The sequence below is a fragment of the Erpetoichthys calabaricus genome, chromosome 12 (assembly GCF_900747795.2).
Source record: "Erpetoichthys calabaricus chromosome 12, fErpCal1.3, whole genome shotgun sequence".
In the NCBI taxonomy this organism is placed as follows: domain Eukaryota; kingdom Metazoa; phylum Chordata; class Cladistia; order Polypteriformes; family Polypteridae; genus Erpetoichthys; species Erpetoichthys calabaricus.
Genome location: NC_041405.2, coordinates 9315459 through 9332637, shown reverse-complemented (window position 1 = coordinate 9332637; position 17179 = coordinate 9315459). Strand labels below are relative to the sequence as shown.

Here is a 17179-nt window from a genome sequence, read left to right as displayed (position 1 = left end):
CTCTGTGCTATGGTTCCTATTACAGTGAATGAGCACCTGACACTGTACTTTCTTCCCTGGGGGAAGCTGAGGTCTTAAAACGGAAGTTTGTTGACGCTGTATCATCTTTTCTTTTTCCATCGCCTTTTCCTGTAAGAAGCGACGACGAAGTTCCTCTGCAAGGTGAGCCATGAACACTCTTCTTTCCTCAGCGGACCCCGTGCATGCCTTATACAGTACGTGTGCGTTCATTGCTGCTAGGTCAAGGATGTTGTACAACACAGCAACCGGCCACCTGCATGTTCCTGTGCGCACTGAACAAGCACGCGCCTTCTGGTCCATGATGTCAACACCACGCTGGGGGAAAAAAGAAAGACAAATATATGTGACATTTTGAAGAAATCTTTTTATCACCAGAAGAGCACCAGAATACTTCGTCACACTAATATTTTTTTCATTAGCATACCTTCATGTGGTTGTAGTCTGTGACCGTGTTTGTTTTTTTTTTTTTTATCTTGCCCAATCTCCACATCATGGTGCATTGTGCTGAGAATGCAGACAGACTTCATCTTTTTGGGCACATACACTGTCAGCATGGCACTGGGAGATCTAAACACCAGCGTGGAGAATTGTTCGTGTACTGAACTGACTTTAGCTGCAGGTGGAAGTTCCCGTCGCACTTTATTCATGGTGCCAAGCAGAGTTGTATTGCGGTGCAGCAGTCTATTAGCCAGCGAAAGTGACATGAAGAAGTTGTCTGTTGTTACGGTTCTGCCTTTGTCCAGAAATGGCTCCATAAGCTTTATGACCACAGACTCGGAAAGTCTTTCTCCCGTGGGACGACTGGGATCTTTTCCTAAATAAGGAGTGGCATTGCACATGTACTTTGTCTCCAAATCTGCCGCAATCCAAAAGGCAGAACCGTAACAACAGACAACTTCTTCACGTCACTTTCGCTGGCTAATAGACTGCTGCACCGCAATACAGCTCTGCTTGGCACCATGAATAAAGTGCGACGGGAACTTCCACCTGCAGCTAAAGTCAGTTCAGTACACGAACAATTCTCCACGCTGGTGTTTAGATCTCCCAGTGCCATGCTGACAGTGTATGTGCCCAAAAAGATGAAGTCTGTCTGCATTCTCAGCACAATGCACCATGATGTGGAGATTGGGCAAGATAAAAAAAAAAAAAAACAAACACGGTCACAGACTACAACCACATGAAGGTATGCTAATGAAAAAAATATTAGTGTGACGAAGTATTCTGGTGCTCTTCTGGTGATAAAATGATTTCTTCAAAATGTCACATATATTTGTCTTTCTTTTTTCCCCCAGCGTGGCGTTGACATCATGGACCAGAAGGCGCGTGCTTGTTCAGTGCGCACAGGAACACCTAGGTGGCCGGTTGCTGTGTTGTACAACATCCTTGACCTAGCAGCGATGAACGCACACGTACTGTATAAGGCATGCACGGGGTCTGCTGAGGAAAGAAGAGTGTTCATGGCTCACCTTGCAGAGGAACTTCGTCGTCGCTTCTTACAGGAAAAGGCGATGGAAAAAGAAAAGATGATACAGCGTCAACAAACTTCCGTTCTAAGACCTCAGCTTCCCCCAGGGAAGAAAGTACAGTGTCAGGTGCTCATTCACTGTAATAGGAACCATAGCACAGAGAGGTGTGTACACTGCAACAAGTACACATGTTGTAAATGTAGGAATGGCGGACCTTGGGTGTGTGGGAACTGTTAATATTTGAATGTGATGATTTTATATAGCACGGATTGGAAATCAGCAGTTCTTAACATTGCACCACGCAAGCTGTCGTATCAACCACCAACTGTAACTTGCTTTCTTTATTCTTCGGTTATAGTCTTGAATAAAAGTACACTTTTATTTATGTGAAACCAGCTGTGTCAGATGGGGTTGTATGGATTGATTCTGAATGTGACTGCGAGAATGAAAAGTGAATTAAAAAAAAAAAAAAAAAAAAAGCTAACCTTTACCAGTATCATAAGTTACACCGCCTGTTACAGACTGAAATCAAATTTATATTGTTACTCTAAAATTGTAAGAATAAGAGCAGTTAATTTCTCGAAGTGGAGCCGTGCAGAATCGAACTCGCCACCCTCTGATTCCCAGTCAGGCGCTGATACCATTACACCACTGCTGCGGTTGTAGTAAGAGTGTCAATGTGGCATGCTAACGCGGCTTTTTTTTTTTTTTTTTTTTTGAATGAAGGCGCACGTGTTCTTTTATTTGTACCTTTTGTGAAAGTGTTTCTTTGATATATGGACTTCAGGCTTCATACGTTATATAGTTTATGCCTACATTTTGTCATTTACTATTAGAATATGAAAAACGTTTCTGTTTTAAAAATGTGTTTGCACAGCCAACTATAGAAATGGAACACACATGAAATGCGTGTATTCCAAATAACGCTAGAATTATTTCCACTGTAAAACTCCACTTCAATCCCAGGTAATCAAATCAAGGCAAGGCTTGAGCTAGGAGAGAAGTTCATTCTAAGTCGGTGGGGGGATGGAATAGCTGGCTGCTAGTAGCTTTATCAGCACATTTAGATGACAAAGGACTCTGGCGGAGAGGTGCAAACGGATTTAAGACGCGATTTAAGGTGGGACGGATTTACGAGTTTTTTCGTAGGCTCTGGTAATTCTAGTGTTAAATACACTGCATATACGAAAAAAATCTTCTTTTTCAAAAAACTCCTCATAAGTAACAGCCAGCAGAAATGCCAAGCACATAAGGAAACAGTTTATCAAAATTTTTCATTAAAAAAAAAAAGAGTTTTGAATTCTTGAGCCTTACATTACTTTTGCTTTATTCACATATTTATTTACATCTGAACCACTTAAACCAGTTTTTAGAGTTTTGAAGGAGTTGGATATTTTCGAATATTTTCTTATCTCTGACATGGGGGAGGAAGTCAGAATGCCCAGACGAAGCCCAGCGAGCCCATTTAAAGACTGGCACTGAGCCCAGGACAACTGCGCTGCGGTTTGAAGTCCCAAATCTGAGGTCTTTCTGTGGTGCCTAGCGGGCTCATTCTTCTCTATTAATGAAGCGGACACCTGGGTCAAATTAAAGTAAAAATGTCTTTTCATTTTTTTCTAAACCACAACAGTTTTACACTTCTGTTAGTACAAAATGAACAAGCTAAGATCTCGGGCCGCATTGTGGCACAGCATACGGCACTCCTGCCTCACAGATCCACTTTCTTCAGTTCAGTCTGCATGTTCTCCCACCTCCCACAGATGTGTCTGCTATTCATCAATTTGAAATGGAGCCCACCGGCCCTGTGATGTTTTATTTATTCTTGTCCTGTGCCCAGTGCAAGTGAGATGAAAGGATTATGAGGGTCTGTGAAAATTACATTTGCTCCAAAACAGTTTTCATTCAATATTCATTTCATTTAAAATAATCTAACATTTATTGAAATTGCCATTTTTTTTCCTGGTTTGTTTCTTTAAATCTAAACACTAAATGGCCACAGAGTGCATTATGTGAAAGTAAGTTTCAAATACATTGTTAGAAAGACAAAAGTTTAATGTTAAAACTAGAACCACCTATCTAAAAACATCACAAGAACATGAAGACCATATGACAAGAGACCACCTCCCGGGCATTAAAAGCGTCACACAGACATTACTCAGTAATTTTTAAGTCTCTGTGTATCGCGTTTGACTTTGCTCCCTGACAGCAGCACCACATAAAGAACGGTTGACAGAACACTTTTTAAAAAATTTTTTGCATTCCCTATATACGTATGTTGTAAGGCATATTTATTGTTACCCAGTCAGCACTTTGATTTCATGTTTTCAACAACTTTAAAGCTTTTTAGGCACAAAGGAACACAATCGGTCCACTTTCAGGGTGACGTGAGTGTTGTCACTGAGTGTCAGCATGCGAGTCTGTGGATACCACAAATAAAATCTGAGAATAAATTTCGGCCAACTGATCAGCAGTGCAATATGCTAGGGGTCTGTGGATATGAAGAAAAATCACTCAGGTAGATTTAACTGTAAGAAAGAGAAAGTTGTTGTGCTTTTTGTGCTCATCTTTGTCGCAAACGTAGCAAATCTAGGGAATAAGAAAAATATACTTATTTTTAACAAGACATGACTTTTAATTTCATTCCATAAGCATAGTTCAAATCACAGCTTTGCATAGAAAAGGCACGTCATTGGGGCGTCAGTAACTAACCATTTCCCCCATGCATCCATTTCATTGGTTTGTACTGTATGGTCACATGTACAGAGTCCAGTGAAAGTCTTACATGAGTGTGCGAATGAACACAGAACATGGCTGACAACACTATCAGCTATTAGGAGAGTGTCAAGTCAAGTCAAGTCAACTTTATTTATAAAGCACTTTACATACAACAGCCGCTGACCAAAGTGCTGAACATAGGCTAAAATAAATTTTAAACAAAAACAAAATAATAAATAAGTAAAATAAAATACAATAAATGAAACTAATTAAAACATAGTAAACACAACTAAACAGAGTTAAAACAGAGTAAAATCAACTGCTCACACAGGATCAAACGCCAAACCAAAGAGGTAAGTCTTAAGAGCAGACTTAAAAATGGGCAGTGAGGAGGCCTGTCTAATGTGGATCGGCAGTGAATTCCAGAGCCTTGGAGCCACAACGGATAAAGCCCTATCCCCCCTGAGCTTTCGCTGAGTCCTAGGCACATCCAGAAGCAGCTGACCAGCTGATCTGAGTGAGCGGGAAGGAGAGTGCATATGCAGCATCTCAGTGAGGTAGGGTGGAGCAAGCCCATTTAAGGACTTAAAAACAAATAAAAGAATCTTAAAATGAACTCTAAACTGAACAGGCAGCCAGTGCAGTGAGGATAACACAGGTGTAATGTGCTCATTTTTTCGCGTGCCAGTTAAAAGGCGTGAAGCAGCATTTTGCACCAGCTGGAGCCGAGATAGGGTGGACTGGCTAACACCAACATACAACGAATTACAATAGTCCAACCGGGTTGTAATGAAAGCGTGGATTACTGTTGTTAATTGATCTCTGGAAAGAATGTTTTTTATCTTCGCCAAACGTCTCAGCTGAAAAAAACAAGATTTCACCACCGCGCTGATCTGACCGTCCAGTCTAAAATCCTCATCCATCCTAAAACCCAGATTTGTAATGACAGGTTGAGACAGACAGATTGAGGAGATCGTTCCTCCCCCAAACTATGCGACTCTTTAATTCCACCAGGGGGGGTAAACGTTAATATTTAACATTATACATAGTTATTGTCTGTTTTTTTTTTTTTTTTTTGTTTTTTTTTTTCACCTGTATTATTATCATTCTTTAATTTAATATTATTTATTGTATCAGTATGCTGCTGCTGAAGAATGTGAATTTCCCATTGGGATTAATAAAGTATCTATCTATCTATCTATCTATTGTGCAAGGGGACCCAAATCCACAGGAGCAGAAGTAGAAATAGACCCACTGGTGCCCCCAGGACCAAAAACTATAACCTTTGTCTTATTTTCATTAAAATTTAAGAAGTTTACTGCCATCCAAGCTTTCACCTCTTCTAGGCACATAACCAAAGTTTGTATGGAGTAAGCATCCTTGCGTTTGAGGGGTACATAAACCTGAGTATCGTCTGCATAACAATGGTTATGAGTGTGGTAGATTTCAGAAAGTAAGACTATAATAACACAACAATTACAGAGGACTGACATACACTTGTACAGTATACAAATGACAAACCATAATTCTATGGTGGATGGATTACTTAATTTCTTTCCTTCTTTTATAATGCATGTTTTTGTACCTATTTAAACTAATTGCAGTTCCTTTAATTAACTGTATTACAAGACTCAATTAAAGCGTGTAATTAATTTTACATATCGATTGTAATAATAAAATATTCAACGCTGAGTCCTACAAGTTTGAATCTCGTTTTTAAATATTTTGATAACTGATTTGTCAGTTCTGTTTTGTGTCATGAATTAAGTAAAAATGTGAAAACGTAATATAAAGCAATGGAAGTAATCTTTTTCATATTGCTCCAGTCCCGTTATGCCTGAAATACCAACCACGAAATACATAAGGATGCGCGTCGTGTGTCATGCCAAGGTCCACAACTTAAATTTGTATTTCGTAAGTTTGTATTTCTTCTTTCTGGGGTTGAAGCACCATCTTGGTAAGTGCAATAATAATAATTATTTGCATTTATATATTTTTTTTTCTCACTACTCAAAGCGCTCAGCAATTACAGGTTAAGGGCCTTGATCAAGAGCCCAACAGAGCGGAGTCCCTATTTGCATTTACGGGATTCGAACCGGCAACCTCCCGATTGCCAGTGCAGATCCCTAACCTCTGAACCACCACTCCAGTAAGAGTATAGTAAGATATATAATGCCCGATATGTACTTTTAAATCTATTTAAAGGTCGAATAAACACAAATCAACAGTGTGGATAAATGAATACTGTTAATTATTTTTGGGACAGAGTGATACATCTATATATACTGTAAATTCAAACTCACAGTAGAGGAGCATTGCCCAAACGAAAAGTTTCCTCATATACCTCATGATTTTTCTTTCCGGTTCGAGGTCACGCCGCCCTATCACGTAAATAAGTAGACGCCGCATACACGATACGTCAGCGCGTCCGCCATATTGCGAGTGGCAAAAGTGCCATTTAAACTAACACAGGTAAACGTGGAAACCGGGTTTTCTGATGAAAAAACAATAACGTTTAAAACAATATCGTTTACATACAACAGATTTTGGCGAATCGTTTAAATGCAATTATTTATATCCATTTATACACTAATAATGGCAATTATTAAATAATAATAATTATTATGACAACCCTAACCCACTCTCACCTCGGAGTACTGCACATCCCCCCAACCCACAATTACAGCAGCCCACGTAAGCAGAGAGCTGAGGAGACTTTGTGCCAGCAAAGCAGCGGGTCCAGAAGGAGTATCACCATGACTGCTGAAGGTCTGTATGCTGGAGCTGGGGAGTCGTCTACAGCGCATCTTCAACCTGAGCCTGGAACAGGGGAGAGCCCTGAGGCTTTGGAAAACATCTTGCATCACCCCAGTCCCAAAGGTATCACATCCTAGTGAGCTGAATGACTTCCGGCCTGTCACTCTGACGTCACATGTGATGAAAGCCATGGAGCAGCTGCTGCTTCACTACCTCAGGCCACAGGTCCGCCACGTCCTTGACCCTCTGCAGTTCGCTTACCAGGAAAAGTGGGAGTGGAGGATACCATCATCTACATGCTACACCAATCCCTCTCCCATTTGGACAGAGGCAGTGGTGCTGTAAGAATTATGTTTGGACTTCTCTAGAACCTTCAACACCATCCAACCTCTGCTCCTTAGAGACAAGCTGACAGAGATGGGAGTGGATTCATACCGAGTGGCATGGATCGTGGACTATCTTAAAGACAGACCTCGGTATGTGCGTCTCAGGAACTGCAGGTCTGACATTGTGGTCAGCAGCACAGGAGCGCCACAGGGAACTGTACTTTCTCTGGTCCTGTTCAGCCTATATACATCGGACTTCCAATACAACTCGGAGTCCTACCACGTGCAAAAGTTCGCTGACGACACTGCTATCGTGGGCTGCATCAGGAGTGGGCAGGAGGAGAAGTATAGGAACCTAATCTAGGAATTTTTTAATGGTGCAACTCAAACCACCTACACCAGAACACCAGCAAAACCAAGGAGCTGGTGGTGGATTTTAGGAGGACCAGGCCCCTCATGGACCCCGTGATCATCAGAGGTGACTGTGTGCAGAGGGTACAGACCTATAAATACCTGGGAGTGCAGCTGGATGATAAACTGGACTGGTCTGCCAATACTAATGCTCTGTGCAAGAGAGGACAGAGCCGACTATACTTCCTTAGAAGGCTGGCGTCCAACATCTGCAATAAGATGCTGCAGATGTTTTATCAGATGGTAATGGCGAGCTCCCTCTTCTACACGGTGGTGTGCTGGGGAGGCAGCATAAAGAAGAGGGACGCCTCATGCCTGGACAAACTGGTGAGGAAGGCAGGCTCTATTGTAGGTACGGAGCTGGACAGTTTGACATCCATGGCAGAGTGACGGGCGCTGAGCAGACTCCTGTCAATCATGGAGAATCCACTGCATCCACTGAACAGGATCATCTCCAGACAGAGGAGCAGCTTCAGAGACAGACTGCTGTCACCGTCCTGCTTCACTGACAGACTGAGGAGATCGTTCCTCCACCACACTATGTAACTCTTCAATTCCACCCAGGGGGGTAAACGTTAACATTATACAAAGATATTGTCTGTCTGTACACCTGCATTGTTATCACTCTTTAATTTAATATTTTCTTTATCAGTATGCTGCTGCTGGAGTATGTGAATTTCCCCTTGGGATTAATAAAGTATCTATCTATCTATCTATCTATCTATCTATTTCTCCCATATAAGTAACATTTCTCGGACTGCTTTCTTCCATCTCTGAAACATTTCTAGATTTCGTCCTGTTCTTACGCAACACAGTACTGAAGTATTGGTTAATGCCCTAGTCACCTCATGTATAGATTATTGTAATGCTATTCTATCTGGCATCCCATAAAAACATATCCATCGTTAACAACTTCTTCAAATTTCTGCTGCTAGGATAATAACCTGCTGTTGTAAATCCACTGAACATATTCCACCTATTCTCTCTCAACTTCACTGGCTCCCTGTTCACTACTGAATACACTACAAAATATCGCTCTTAGCATTTAAAGCTCTCCACAGTCACTCAGATCCTGTAATTTGAGAGTATTCAGTCTGGCAATATGGTGCAGCCTAGGTTTGTGAAAGACAGACACAACTAAAGACATTAGCATAAAATGATGGTTGTCAATTTCAAACTGTGTTTCCTCAATGTGCTCCTTGAGAAAAAATGCATCATTTGAACCAATCTCAGCCCGAACAAACTGATTGATCAAAGATACACTGACAGCTTGCCCTAATGTCGACTGTCGGATAACACGCTCAGCTACTTTGACCACCTTGACCGGACCCTCAGAAGGAATCATCAAACCTCCTTTGTTTTTTTAATGTGAGCAAGTGGTAGCTTTGTTCATATGATGCCGGTACAGCATCTGTTACCAAACCACGGCACACATCACAGAACAGCTTTCTCAAATCCCGTCTAAGGGCTACCTCCCACTGCTTCCTGAGGTGGATTTCTTTGGGAAACCTTCAAACTTTGAGAAATGTTAAGAGCTAACAACAATCTACATAGTTAGTGACTAAATACGTTTAGCCAAAACGTTGCTTGGAGGCTCACTTAGACTTAGACTTAGTTCCTCCCATGCATTTCTGCACATCGGGCAGCAAGCGTCCGCCAACGAGGTTGATCCTCAGCAATAGCATTTTGCCAACTGATGTCGATGTTCTAGAGGTCTTCATGCAGGGTTCTTCTCCAGGTGATCTTTGGTCATCCAACATTCCTTTTTCCCCCCAGGGGAACCCAGTACATTGCGATCTTCGGGTGCCGATTTTCTGGTAGGCGGAGAACATGCCCTGCAAGGCGCATTCGGCGCTCGGCAACAGTCGCTTCCAGTCGGCGAGTGTTTCCTCTTCTTAGAACTTCATCGTTTGTGATGCGGTCGCGATAGGAGATTCGAAGAATTTTTCTCAGGCAGCGTTGTTGGAATGTGTTCAGCTTTCCGGCGACCCGCTTCGTATGTTTCCACGTCTCACTAGCATAGATGGCCGTCGGAATAACAATAGTGTTGAGGAGGCGTATCTTCATAGGCGTGCTGACCGATGCCCAAGTTTGGCGGAGGTGTTGGAAGACTGCTGAGGCCTTGCCAATTCTGTAGCTGACGTCCACGTCTGTGCCGCCGTCCTTGGCCACGATGCTCTCGAGTTATGTAAACTGGTCAACCTCATCTGCCAGCTTATTCTGGATCTTGATTCCTGCGTTGGTCCTTCATGATCTTCGACTTTTCAGTGCTCATGCGATGACCCACCTTCGAAGCCTCTTCACTCAGTGAGATGGTCATTCGTTGAAGGGAGGGTTTGGTCGAGGCTAGTAGCACTACATCGTCCGCAAAATCCAGGTTGGTGAGGCAAGCTTGGTCTTTCCAGCTGATACCAAAACCCGCGGTGTCCATCGCATGTTTGGTGACAAAGTCGATTGCAAGGAGGAAGAGAAAAGGCGATAGGACACAACCTTGGCGGACACCCGTCTCGATATCGAAGAAATCCGTGTGGCCCTCTTCGGTCTTCACACAACAGCTTGAATCGTGATACAGATTCTTGAAGATGGAGACGAAGTGCTGGGGTATGCCATAGAGTGTGGCTATGCACCACAACGATTTACGGTGGATACTGTCAAAGGCTTTTTTGAAGTTGATGAAATTTATCAGGAGCGGTTTTTGGAATTCGGCTCATTGCTTGATAATGTTCCTGAGCAAAAATATCTGCTCACTACACGATCGTCCTTGCCTGAACCCCGCTTGTTCTTCTTGCAGCAGTTGGTCTATAGCGTGACGGAGTCGGTTTAGCAGAATGATGCCAAGCACTTTTCCAGGCACCGATAGTAACGTGATTCCTCTCCAGTTGTTACAGTCAGTTTTTGGCAGCTTGACAATGGCGCCTCGTTTTCAGTCCATTGGGACCCGTTCTTCCCGCCAGACGCTATCTAGCAGTCGGGTCAATCGTCGGATCGTCTCGTCTCCACCATGCTTCAGCATTTCTGCTCAGATCCTATCTAACCCCGGGGCCTTATTGTTCTTAAGACTATGAATCGCCTTCTTTACTTCCTCCGTTGTGATTCCTGGAGGCTCACTTGAGCACATAAATGCATGGCTTTGCTAGCTTAGCCTGGCCCTGCTAAAGTTAAGATTATAAAATGGGATTTTCTAATGGCCAAATATAACCGAAACAATTGTTCAGCCTTACCTATGAAATGTAATCCCTGTGATCTGGTTTGGAGCATACATTGGTTTGTACAATCCCAATCAGCAGATGCATGAGGCATCTTTATCCATTACTTAGCGCTTTGAGTACTGAGAAAAGCACTATATAAATGTAATGAATTAATGAATTATTATTATTACTTCGCTCCACAGCAGTGCCACTCGCAATATGACGGCGCCGTTGACATACGATGCTGCTGATCATGCGGCGTCTATTAATTCTATGTCTATGGTTGTAGACCCGCAGTTACAAACCCGGAAGTGACGTCTCTGTCGCTTCAAGACTGACTTTGTAAAATTACTTTTGTTAGGTTTCGTCAGGTCTCGGCAAAGCCCGGAAAGTAACATCGGGTCAAAGACCCGTTCAGACACCAAATAATACGCATCATTGTGAAGTTCAGAGGGGTTCTGCCATCAAGTCGTGTCATATAAACAAACTAAACAATACAAACTATACGGATCGTTTCTGTGAAATACACTACTAACATTTACGTTGTTTTCGGGTCTATGGGAACCATTTAACATGTCGACAAAATTAAAAAATCAAGATTTGTGTTAATTGAAAATAGTGTTTCGTTTACATTCATGAAACGAAGTGTACAATATAATTATAATGTTTACACCACGTTAGAGTTTAGTAAAACGTTAATAATAAAACTGATTAGATGTACTATGCATGTGTGCAATGTTGTTCTAAACCAATTTAGAATAAACGTTTAAGCCAATCTAATAGTTTTAAATATGTATGTGAAGAAAATGGCAATACATATTCTACACTGAATTATGCTATATATTAATTGCCTTATACAGAACTGCTCTGGTTTTTGTCACTTATTATAAACGATGGGCCATAAGAAGAAAAAAAAAATACTAATAAAAACACAATTTATTTATATAGCACCCTTCCTATGTTCAAAATTCAGAAAGAACAACAGGACCTATATAACATTGGCTACAAATAATATCTTCACTAAATAAACATAAAAACAGGATATACAAAAACAGTCAAATAGAATAAAAGACAATAATGCAGACTAAAATACAACATATAATACTACAAAAAAATCTTGAACAAATAACATAAATTGTGATAAAAATGCAAACCCTGAGTACCTGGACAGACAGAGGGGGTAAACTGAAAGAAGGGGCAGAATGTCAGGTCTGTTTAATGTCTTCCTAAACAAATGAGTTAAAAACAAATGAATGGAGTCGGCTGATGTCATTAATTTTGGGAGGTCATTCCATAGTCAGGGCGCTATATACAGCTGAAGGCCCTGCTGTCACCCACAGCGTGCAGGTTAGTTGGGGGCACAGAATGAGAGGACCTTAGTGGGCAGGTTAATAACAGAATTTGACATTCAGTCCTGTAAGACACAGGGAGCAGTGAAGGTGCAGCAGGATGGCTGTGATGTGCTCGCTGTTGGTGGTCCATGTCAGGACTCTTGCAGTTGAGTTTTGAATCAGCTGGAGCTGTGATATAAAATTAGAAGTGGCACCTGCCAGTAGTGACTTACAATAATCAGTGTGGGATGTGATAAAAGCAGGGACAAGTTTCTCAGCATTAGAAATGGAGAGGAATGAGCAAACATAAGAAATGTGAGACAGGTGGAAGTTTCTTAATATGGTGTACATGGAAGAAATAAGAAAAGGAGGAATCAAAGTGACACTGAGATTCTTTACAGTAAAAGAAGGTCTGATGAAATCATCACCAAGAATGGCTGAAGAGGAGCTTGTTTTCTTAAGTTGCACTTTAGTGCACTTTGCAGGAGTTCAGTTATGTGGCAATTTAATTTTAAAGAGTTTTGCTCTGTTCAGGTTTTAATTTTAATTTAATTTCATGGAGGCAAGTTGTGAGCTGATAAAGCTGTGATGAAGTGTCACTTTTAACACTGAAATAGATCTAAACATCATCTGCATAAAAATGATAACCCAGTCCAAAGCTAGGAATAACTTGCTCAAGGGGAAGCACAGAGATACAGAAGAGCAGAGGATGTCATTTCATTAACAAAGGGAAGTCAGATGGAGGAACTCCTGTGAGAAATGAAGGTGTGAGGGTTACCCTGGACATGACATAAGCTTCATGGCCACAACGCCATATGCAATAACTTACTTTTACACAAACTGGGACAGTAGCTCCTCAAGAGGAAGGTAACAATGCTTAGCACAATAAGGAAAAATAAGCCAGTGCTCCCATCTCATCTGCTGGCCACACAGAACAGACCAGTGAAAACATTCAAATTTGTCTAAACAAATGACACACCCTTGATGAACAATGTGATCTACACTGGGATAGGAGATTCCATGGCTAGAAATGATAATGGACTATAACGCTACAAAAAGAGGAGTGAAGAACTTAGACAAAACATTACACTGGATGCTGGCCATAGGCAATTTTTTCAACATATTGAACATTTCAGAAAAAAATACTTTTGTCATCGCGACAACCTTAAACTGAGACTGGAACTGGGAGAAGGAGACAGAGCCTTCTTGAGGAACAGAGTTAACCACTGGTGACACCTCGCATTCTACTGGGACGACATGTGCCAAAGGCCCCAACATGTACAGCCATTGTGTCGATTCAACAGTCCAATCCACAGGAGAACCAATGACAGCACCCGTAGTGTGTATGCATAGTGAGTGTGTTTGTGTGTATCTCGAGGGAGTATCAGACTCCCCTCCTTTAGTGGAAAATAAAATGATTTAGATAACATAGAAGTGCTGACCCTGGTAGACCAGGTCTGTTTTCCTAAATGGAAGTTCTGAAATAAAAAAAACTGTGCAGTCAGCCTTTCTGTCATCCTAACAATATTTTATATTCCCTTTTTCATACGGACACAAGCTGACTTGAACAGCACAGTACTAGAGGATGTAAGAAGACACAAATACATGTCTGCATACATGAATGCAGCCCTGAAAAAAGAGACGCCTGAGCCACGTCTGCGATAAAAGCTGGAGCTTCTCCTGATAGTAGTGCAGCTTGATAAGGTGCAACCACCATCTGACATTTAGACCATGCGTTTGATTCGTATTCCACTTCACAGTTTGTACTCCATGCTTCCTGCAGAGCTTCTTGCTTCCTAAGAAAGGGTGATAGACATAGAGGGTCTAGGAAACAGATAGTCACAGACGGTCAATCTAAAGGATTAGTGCATTATAAATTAGAACATTCATCCCAAGCAAAGCTTGCCAGTGTTGTCCACTTTATTTTTCTAAACTTAAATCAAGTTGAGTTTTTCATTTCATTTTTTTTCTATTGTCTCCTGGCAGACACTTTTTCGTGGATTTTTCACCTTCTTTGCATTCACACAAATTTCCGGTTAGCGTTCTTGAAGAAACGCAAGGCTGCTGTTGATTGCTACTTGTGCTGCCAAGAACCACCTAAGAATTAACTCAAATTTATGTTATTTTTTTGTGGTTATAAAAAGCAGACACACTAAATGTACATCACATCACTCCAAACACAATAACTGACCCACTAGCGGCTAACACTCTGAAGGGTCTTCACTTGTAATTTCCCATTGGAGATCTTGTACTCCATGTCTGTCTCAAAGCAGCTGAACGCAGCCAAAATGATCCAAAACACCTCCAGTTGCTCAACCAATGAATGTCCATCCATTCATCCGAGCCCAGAACTTACTTAGTCGTATTTTGAGGGTCTTGTATTACTGAACACGTTAATAGTGTTTGACTGTTACGAGATAAAGAACTGAATACCTGAACTCTGTGGCACAGACAACTAGAAATGAGTGCCATGAAAGGTATGGCATATTGAAACAATACATGACAAAGTAATTACAACGTTTTAATTAAGGCACTAATAAAACATTTATTAAATAATTTAAATAATACACCCAGAATATTGATTTGAAGCCACCAATCCAGCATCCTAATAAATAACGAACACAAACATATATAAATCACTAAGTGCTATTTCAGTGTGTTACATTATCAAGTGTGTAAGCCACCTACTAATCCCCCCATTCCCTGGTCCTCTACCCCCTACACTAACTGGTATACCTGGGCTCAGGCTGGCATTAAATGGAGTTTCCAGTTGTCTAAATGTAAAGCTCAGTATACTGTAAGGAGGTAGGAACTTAACAGACTACATGTGTACAACTGCAAAAGAAAAATACAAAGACAGAAGAAAAGAAGAAGTAGGCCTGACCTTTTTATATGAAGCCTCCTAAAAAGAAATGCTTTTAAATACTTGAAGAATATCTGAGTTTGAGCGAGACCTGCTACAGTTCAGTGTCTCAGCGCTACTTCTGGTCAACAGCATTTTGCAATTTAGTCTCATTAATTTGATTCTCTTGACAATATTAATACACACTTTTAGAAATCAGAAATTACAATCTTAACACATTGAAAATCAAAAAGCATCATTGTTTCTTCAAATCAGTCATTCTAAGGCATTAATAACAGATAAAGTGACCTGGTAAATAGGCACACAAAGCTTTAGCAGCACCAGCCGCACCCTGTCACTGCAGCCAGCAGTCTGATCTTCCTTTCTATTCATGAGATTTCTGTTCAGCTCCCGTAATGTTCTTACTGTGTGTCTTTGGCAGACATATTCACACCAACTCAGAAAACTAGACCATCTGTCAAAAAGATTAAAAATAAAAACGTTAAAACAGATGAACCTTAAAGTGGAAGGCACACATGGTTACACTTTCTGATATTCTGTCTGCTTCGGAACAAATACTGACATCTGCAAAGAGAACCTTCTGAGAAATATCAAGACATAAGTGGTCACCAAACATTCTCTCTCACCACTTCATCACCTAATAGGTCATGTAGTGGCGTAGTGGTGCAAAAATGGCTGCCGTCGCATCACCCAGGTGAACACACAGCTTAAGTGGTGGTTGAAGTGGCTCCCCACTCACAATGAAAAGCACTTTGAGAAGTGAGAAGAGCACTACATCAACGTCAAGAATTATTACTAGTAGTATTATAAACTATGGGTCCATGTGGACAAACAGCAGACTATGATTGCCAAGGTGGAAGTGCAATGTTTGGCAGAAGAAGGCAGGTGAAGTGCACAGGTGAAGCGCGACTAACTACTTCAGTTAGAAGCCAGTAGATCTTTCACGTTTTAATAAAATGTAAGCATTTAATAGGAAGGGAAAAAACTGTAGAAACATTAACCACATAACAATAAAAGAACAATCCATTATTTTTTGTAACTCATTTGGTTCAACAATTAGTAACAAGGAGTCAAAGCATTTCCCATAGCATCAGGTGAAAGTCAAGAATAAAGTCCAGACGGAAGGCAAACTGATCTCATAATAAAGCAAAATAGTTTGATATGAGCGTATTAGCTAGACGTAATTAATGTTTGTAATGACACTTTCTGTACTGTATTGAGATTTTTTAAATTAAAGCATGTTAGAGTGCCAGGCAGGCTTCATTAGTGCCACTCAGTAATAATTGTAAAAAGTGCAAGCAGGATTCAGGTTTAATCCCGTAAGTGAGCAACTTCTGACAAGTCAGACAGGGTTAGTGTGGTCAGTGGTCCATCAATTCAAAGCACTTTCTGCAGCCATTCGACATTAACAAGCTTGACTTAGTGGGGTAAAGCAGAAAGAAAAGTCAGGCATCTGGGAGGGTTGCAGCTCAGCTTATTTGCTACATTACAATATCAGTAAAGGTGTATATAAAACACAAAGCGCTATACCACAATTCTAAAAGGCTGGAAGGGCCCTTTGTGGTGCCAGGCTGGCAGCTGGAGGTCTCTGATCTCTTGACTCACCCACAATGCACCCATCGCTCTGCTTCTTCTTCTTCAAGGTTCACTCCGATCTTATGCCGTCACTCTGATTAGTTGGTGATGTACCAGAGGCATTCCCACCATCACTTTTAGTCAGAAGATCGGTGCCCTCTTGTTTGTGTTTTCTTTCTTGTGTCTGCAACTGGTGATCTAAATACATTTTGGCAATGTAAATGTCCAGATATTCAGTAATAAGGTTTATAATCAGGGAAATTAACTGTATGGACTATATTTTAATTTTGTTTCATCAGAATTGTGGAATGATAATATTCACTCTCTGCTGTAACATAACATTTTCAGAATTGCTGTAAAAGCACAAATATCAAAGACACGACATATCAAAGCAGTTGGATTTGCAGATTAGAGTACATTCACTTAAAGCAATGAAATGAGGGACAGCAAAAGCAATCGGCAAGCCATTCATTTATTCAGCATTATAAGTAAAAGCTGTGCTCTGTGTGAAGGATCTGCCATCTCA

The 17179-nt window shown here is 41.1% G+C and overlaps 3 protein-coding genes across 36 annotated transcripts in view; 1 reads left to right on the top strand and 2 right to left on the bottom strand.

The window, feature by feature from the left end:
- LOC114662269 (killer cell lectin-like receptor subfamily B member 1B allele B) overlaps nt 1–17179 on the top strand; it is a 192844-nt gene that overhangs the window by 1949 nt on the left and 173716 nt on the right. For 3 of the 6 annotated variants that reach the window (XR_007936405.1, XR_007936404.1, XR_007936408.1), the window contains exon 3: nt 2920–3011. The exons of the other annotated variants lie outside the window; for them this stretch is intronic. The gene's annotated coding sequence lies outside the window, so the exon portion shown is untranslated. The remainder of the gene's footprint in view (nt 1–2919; nt 3012–17179) is intronic. 6 annotated transcript variants of the gene reach the window in all.
- Nucleotides 1–17179, bottom strand: part of LOC114644022 (tyrosine-protein phosphatase non-receptor type substrate 1-like) — a 46998-nt gene that overhangs the window by 21695 nt on the left and 8124 nt on the right. The window contains exon 1 of one of the 2 annotated variants that reach the window (XM_028792310.2): nt 6506–6566. The exons of the other annotated variant lie outside the window; for it this stretch is intronic. Coding sequence (XP_028648143.1) covers nt 6506–6551 — 46 coding nt within the window. The 5' untranslated portion in view covers nt 6552–6566. Of the gene's footprint in view, nt 1–6505; nt 6567–17179 lie in introns of those variants that run through there. 2 annotated transcript variants of the gene reach the window in all.
- Nucleotides 14727–17179, bottom strand: part of LOC114644021 (class II histocompatibility antigen, M beta 1 chain-like) — a 61132-nt gene continuing 58679 nt past the window's right edge. For 19 of the 28 annotated variants that reach the window (XM_051934584.1, XM_051934590.1, XM_051934587.1 and 16 more), the window contains one exon: nt 16700–16851. In XM_051934584.1, coding sequence (XP_051790544.1) covers nt 16724–16851 — 128 coding nt within the window. In that variant the 3' untranslated portion in view covers nt 16700–16723. Of the gene's footprint in view, nt 15533–16699; nt 16852–17179 lie in introns of those variants that run through there. The other 9 variants (XM_051934581.1, XM_051934579.1, XM_051934573.1 and 6 more) reach the window with 2 other exon arrangements.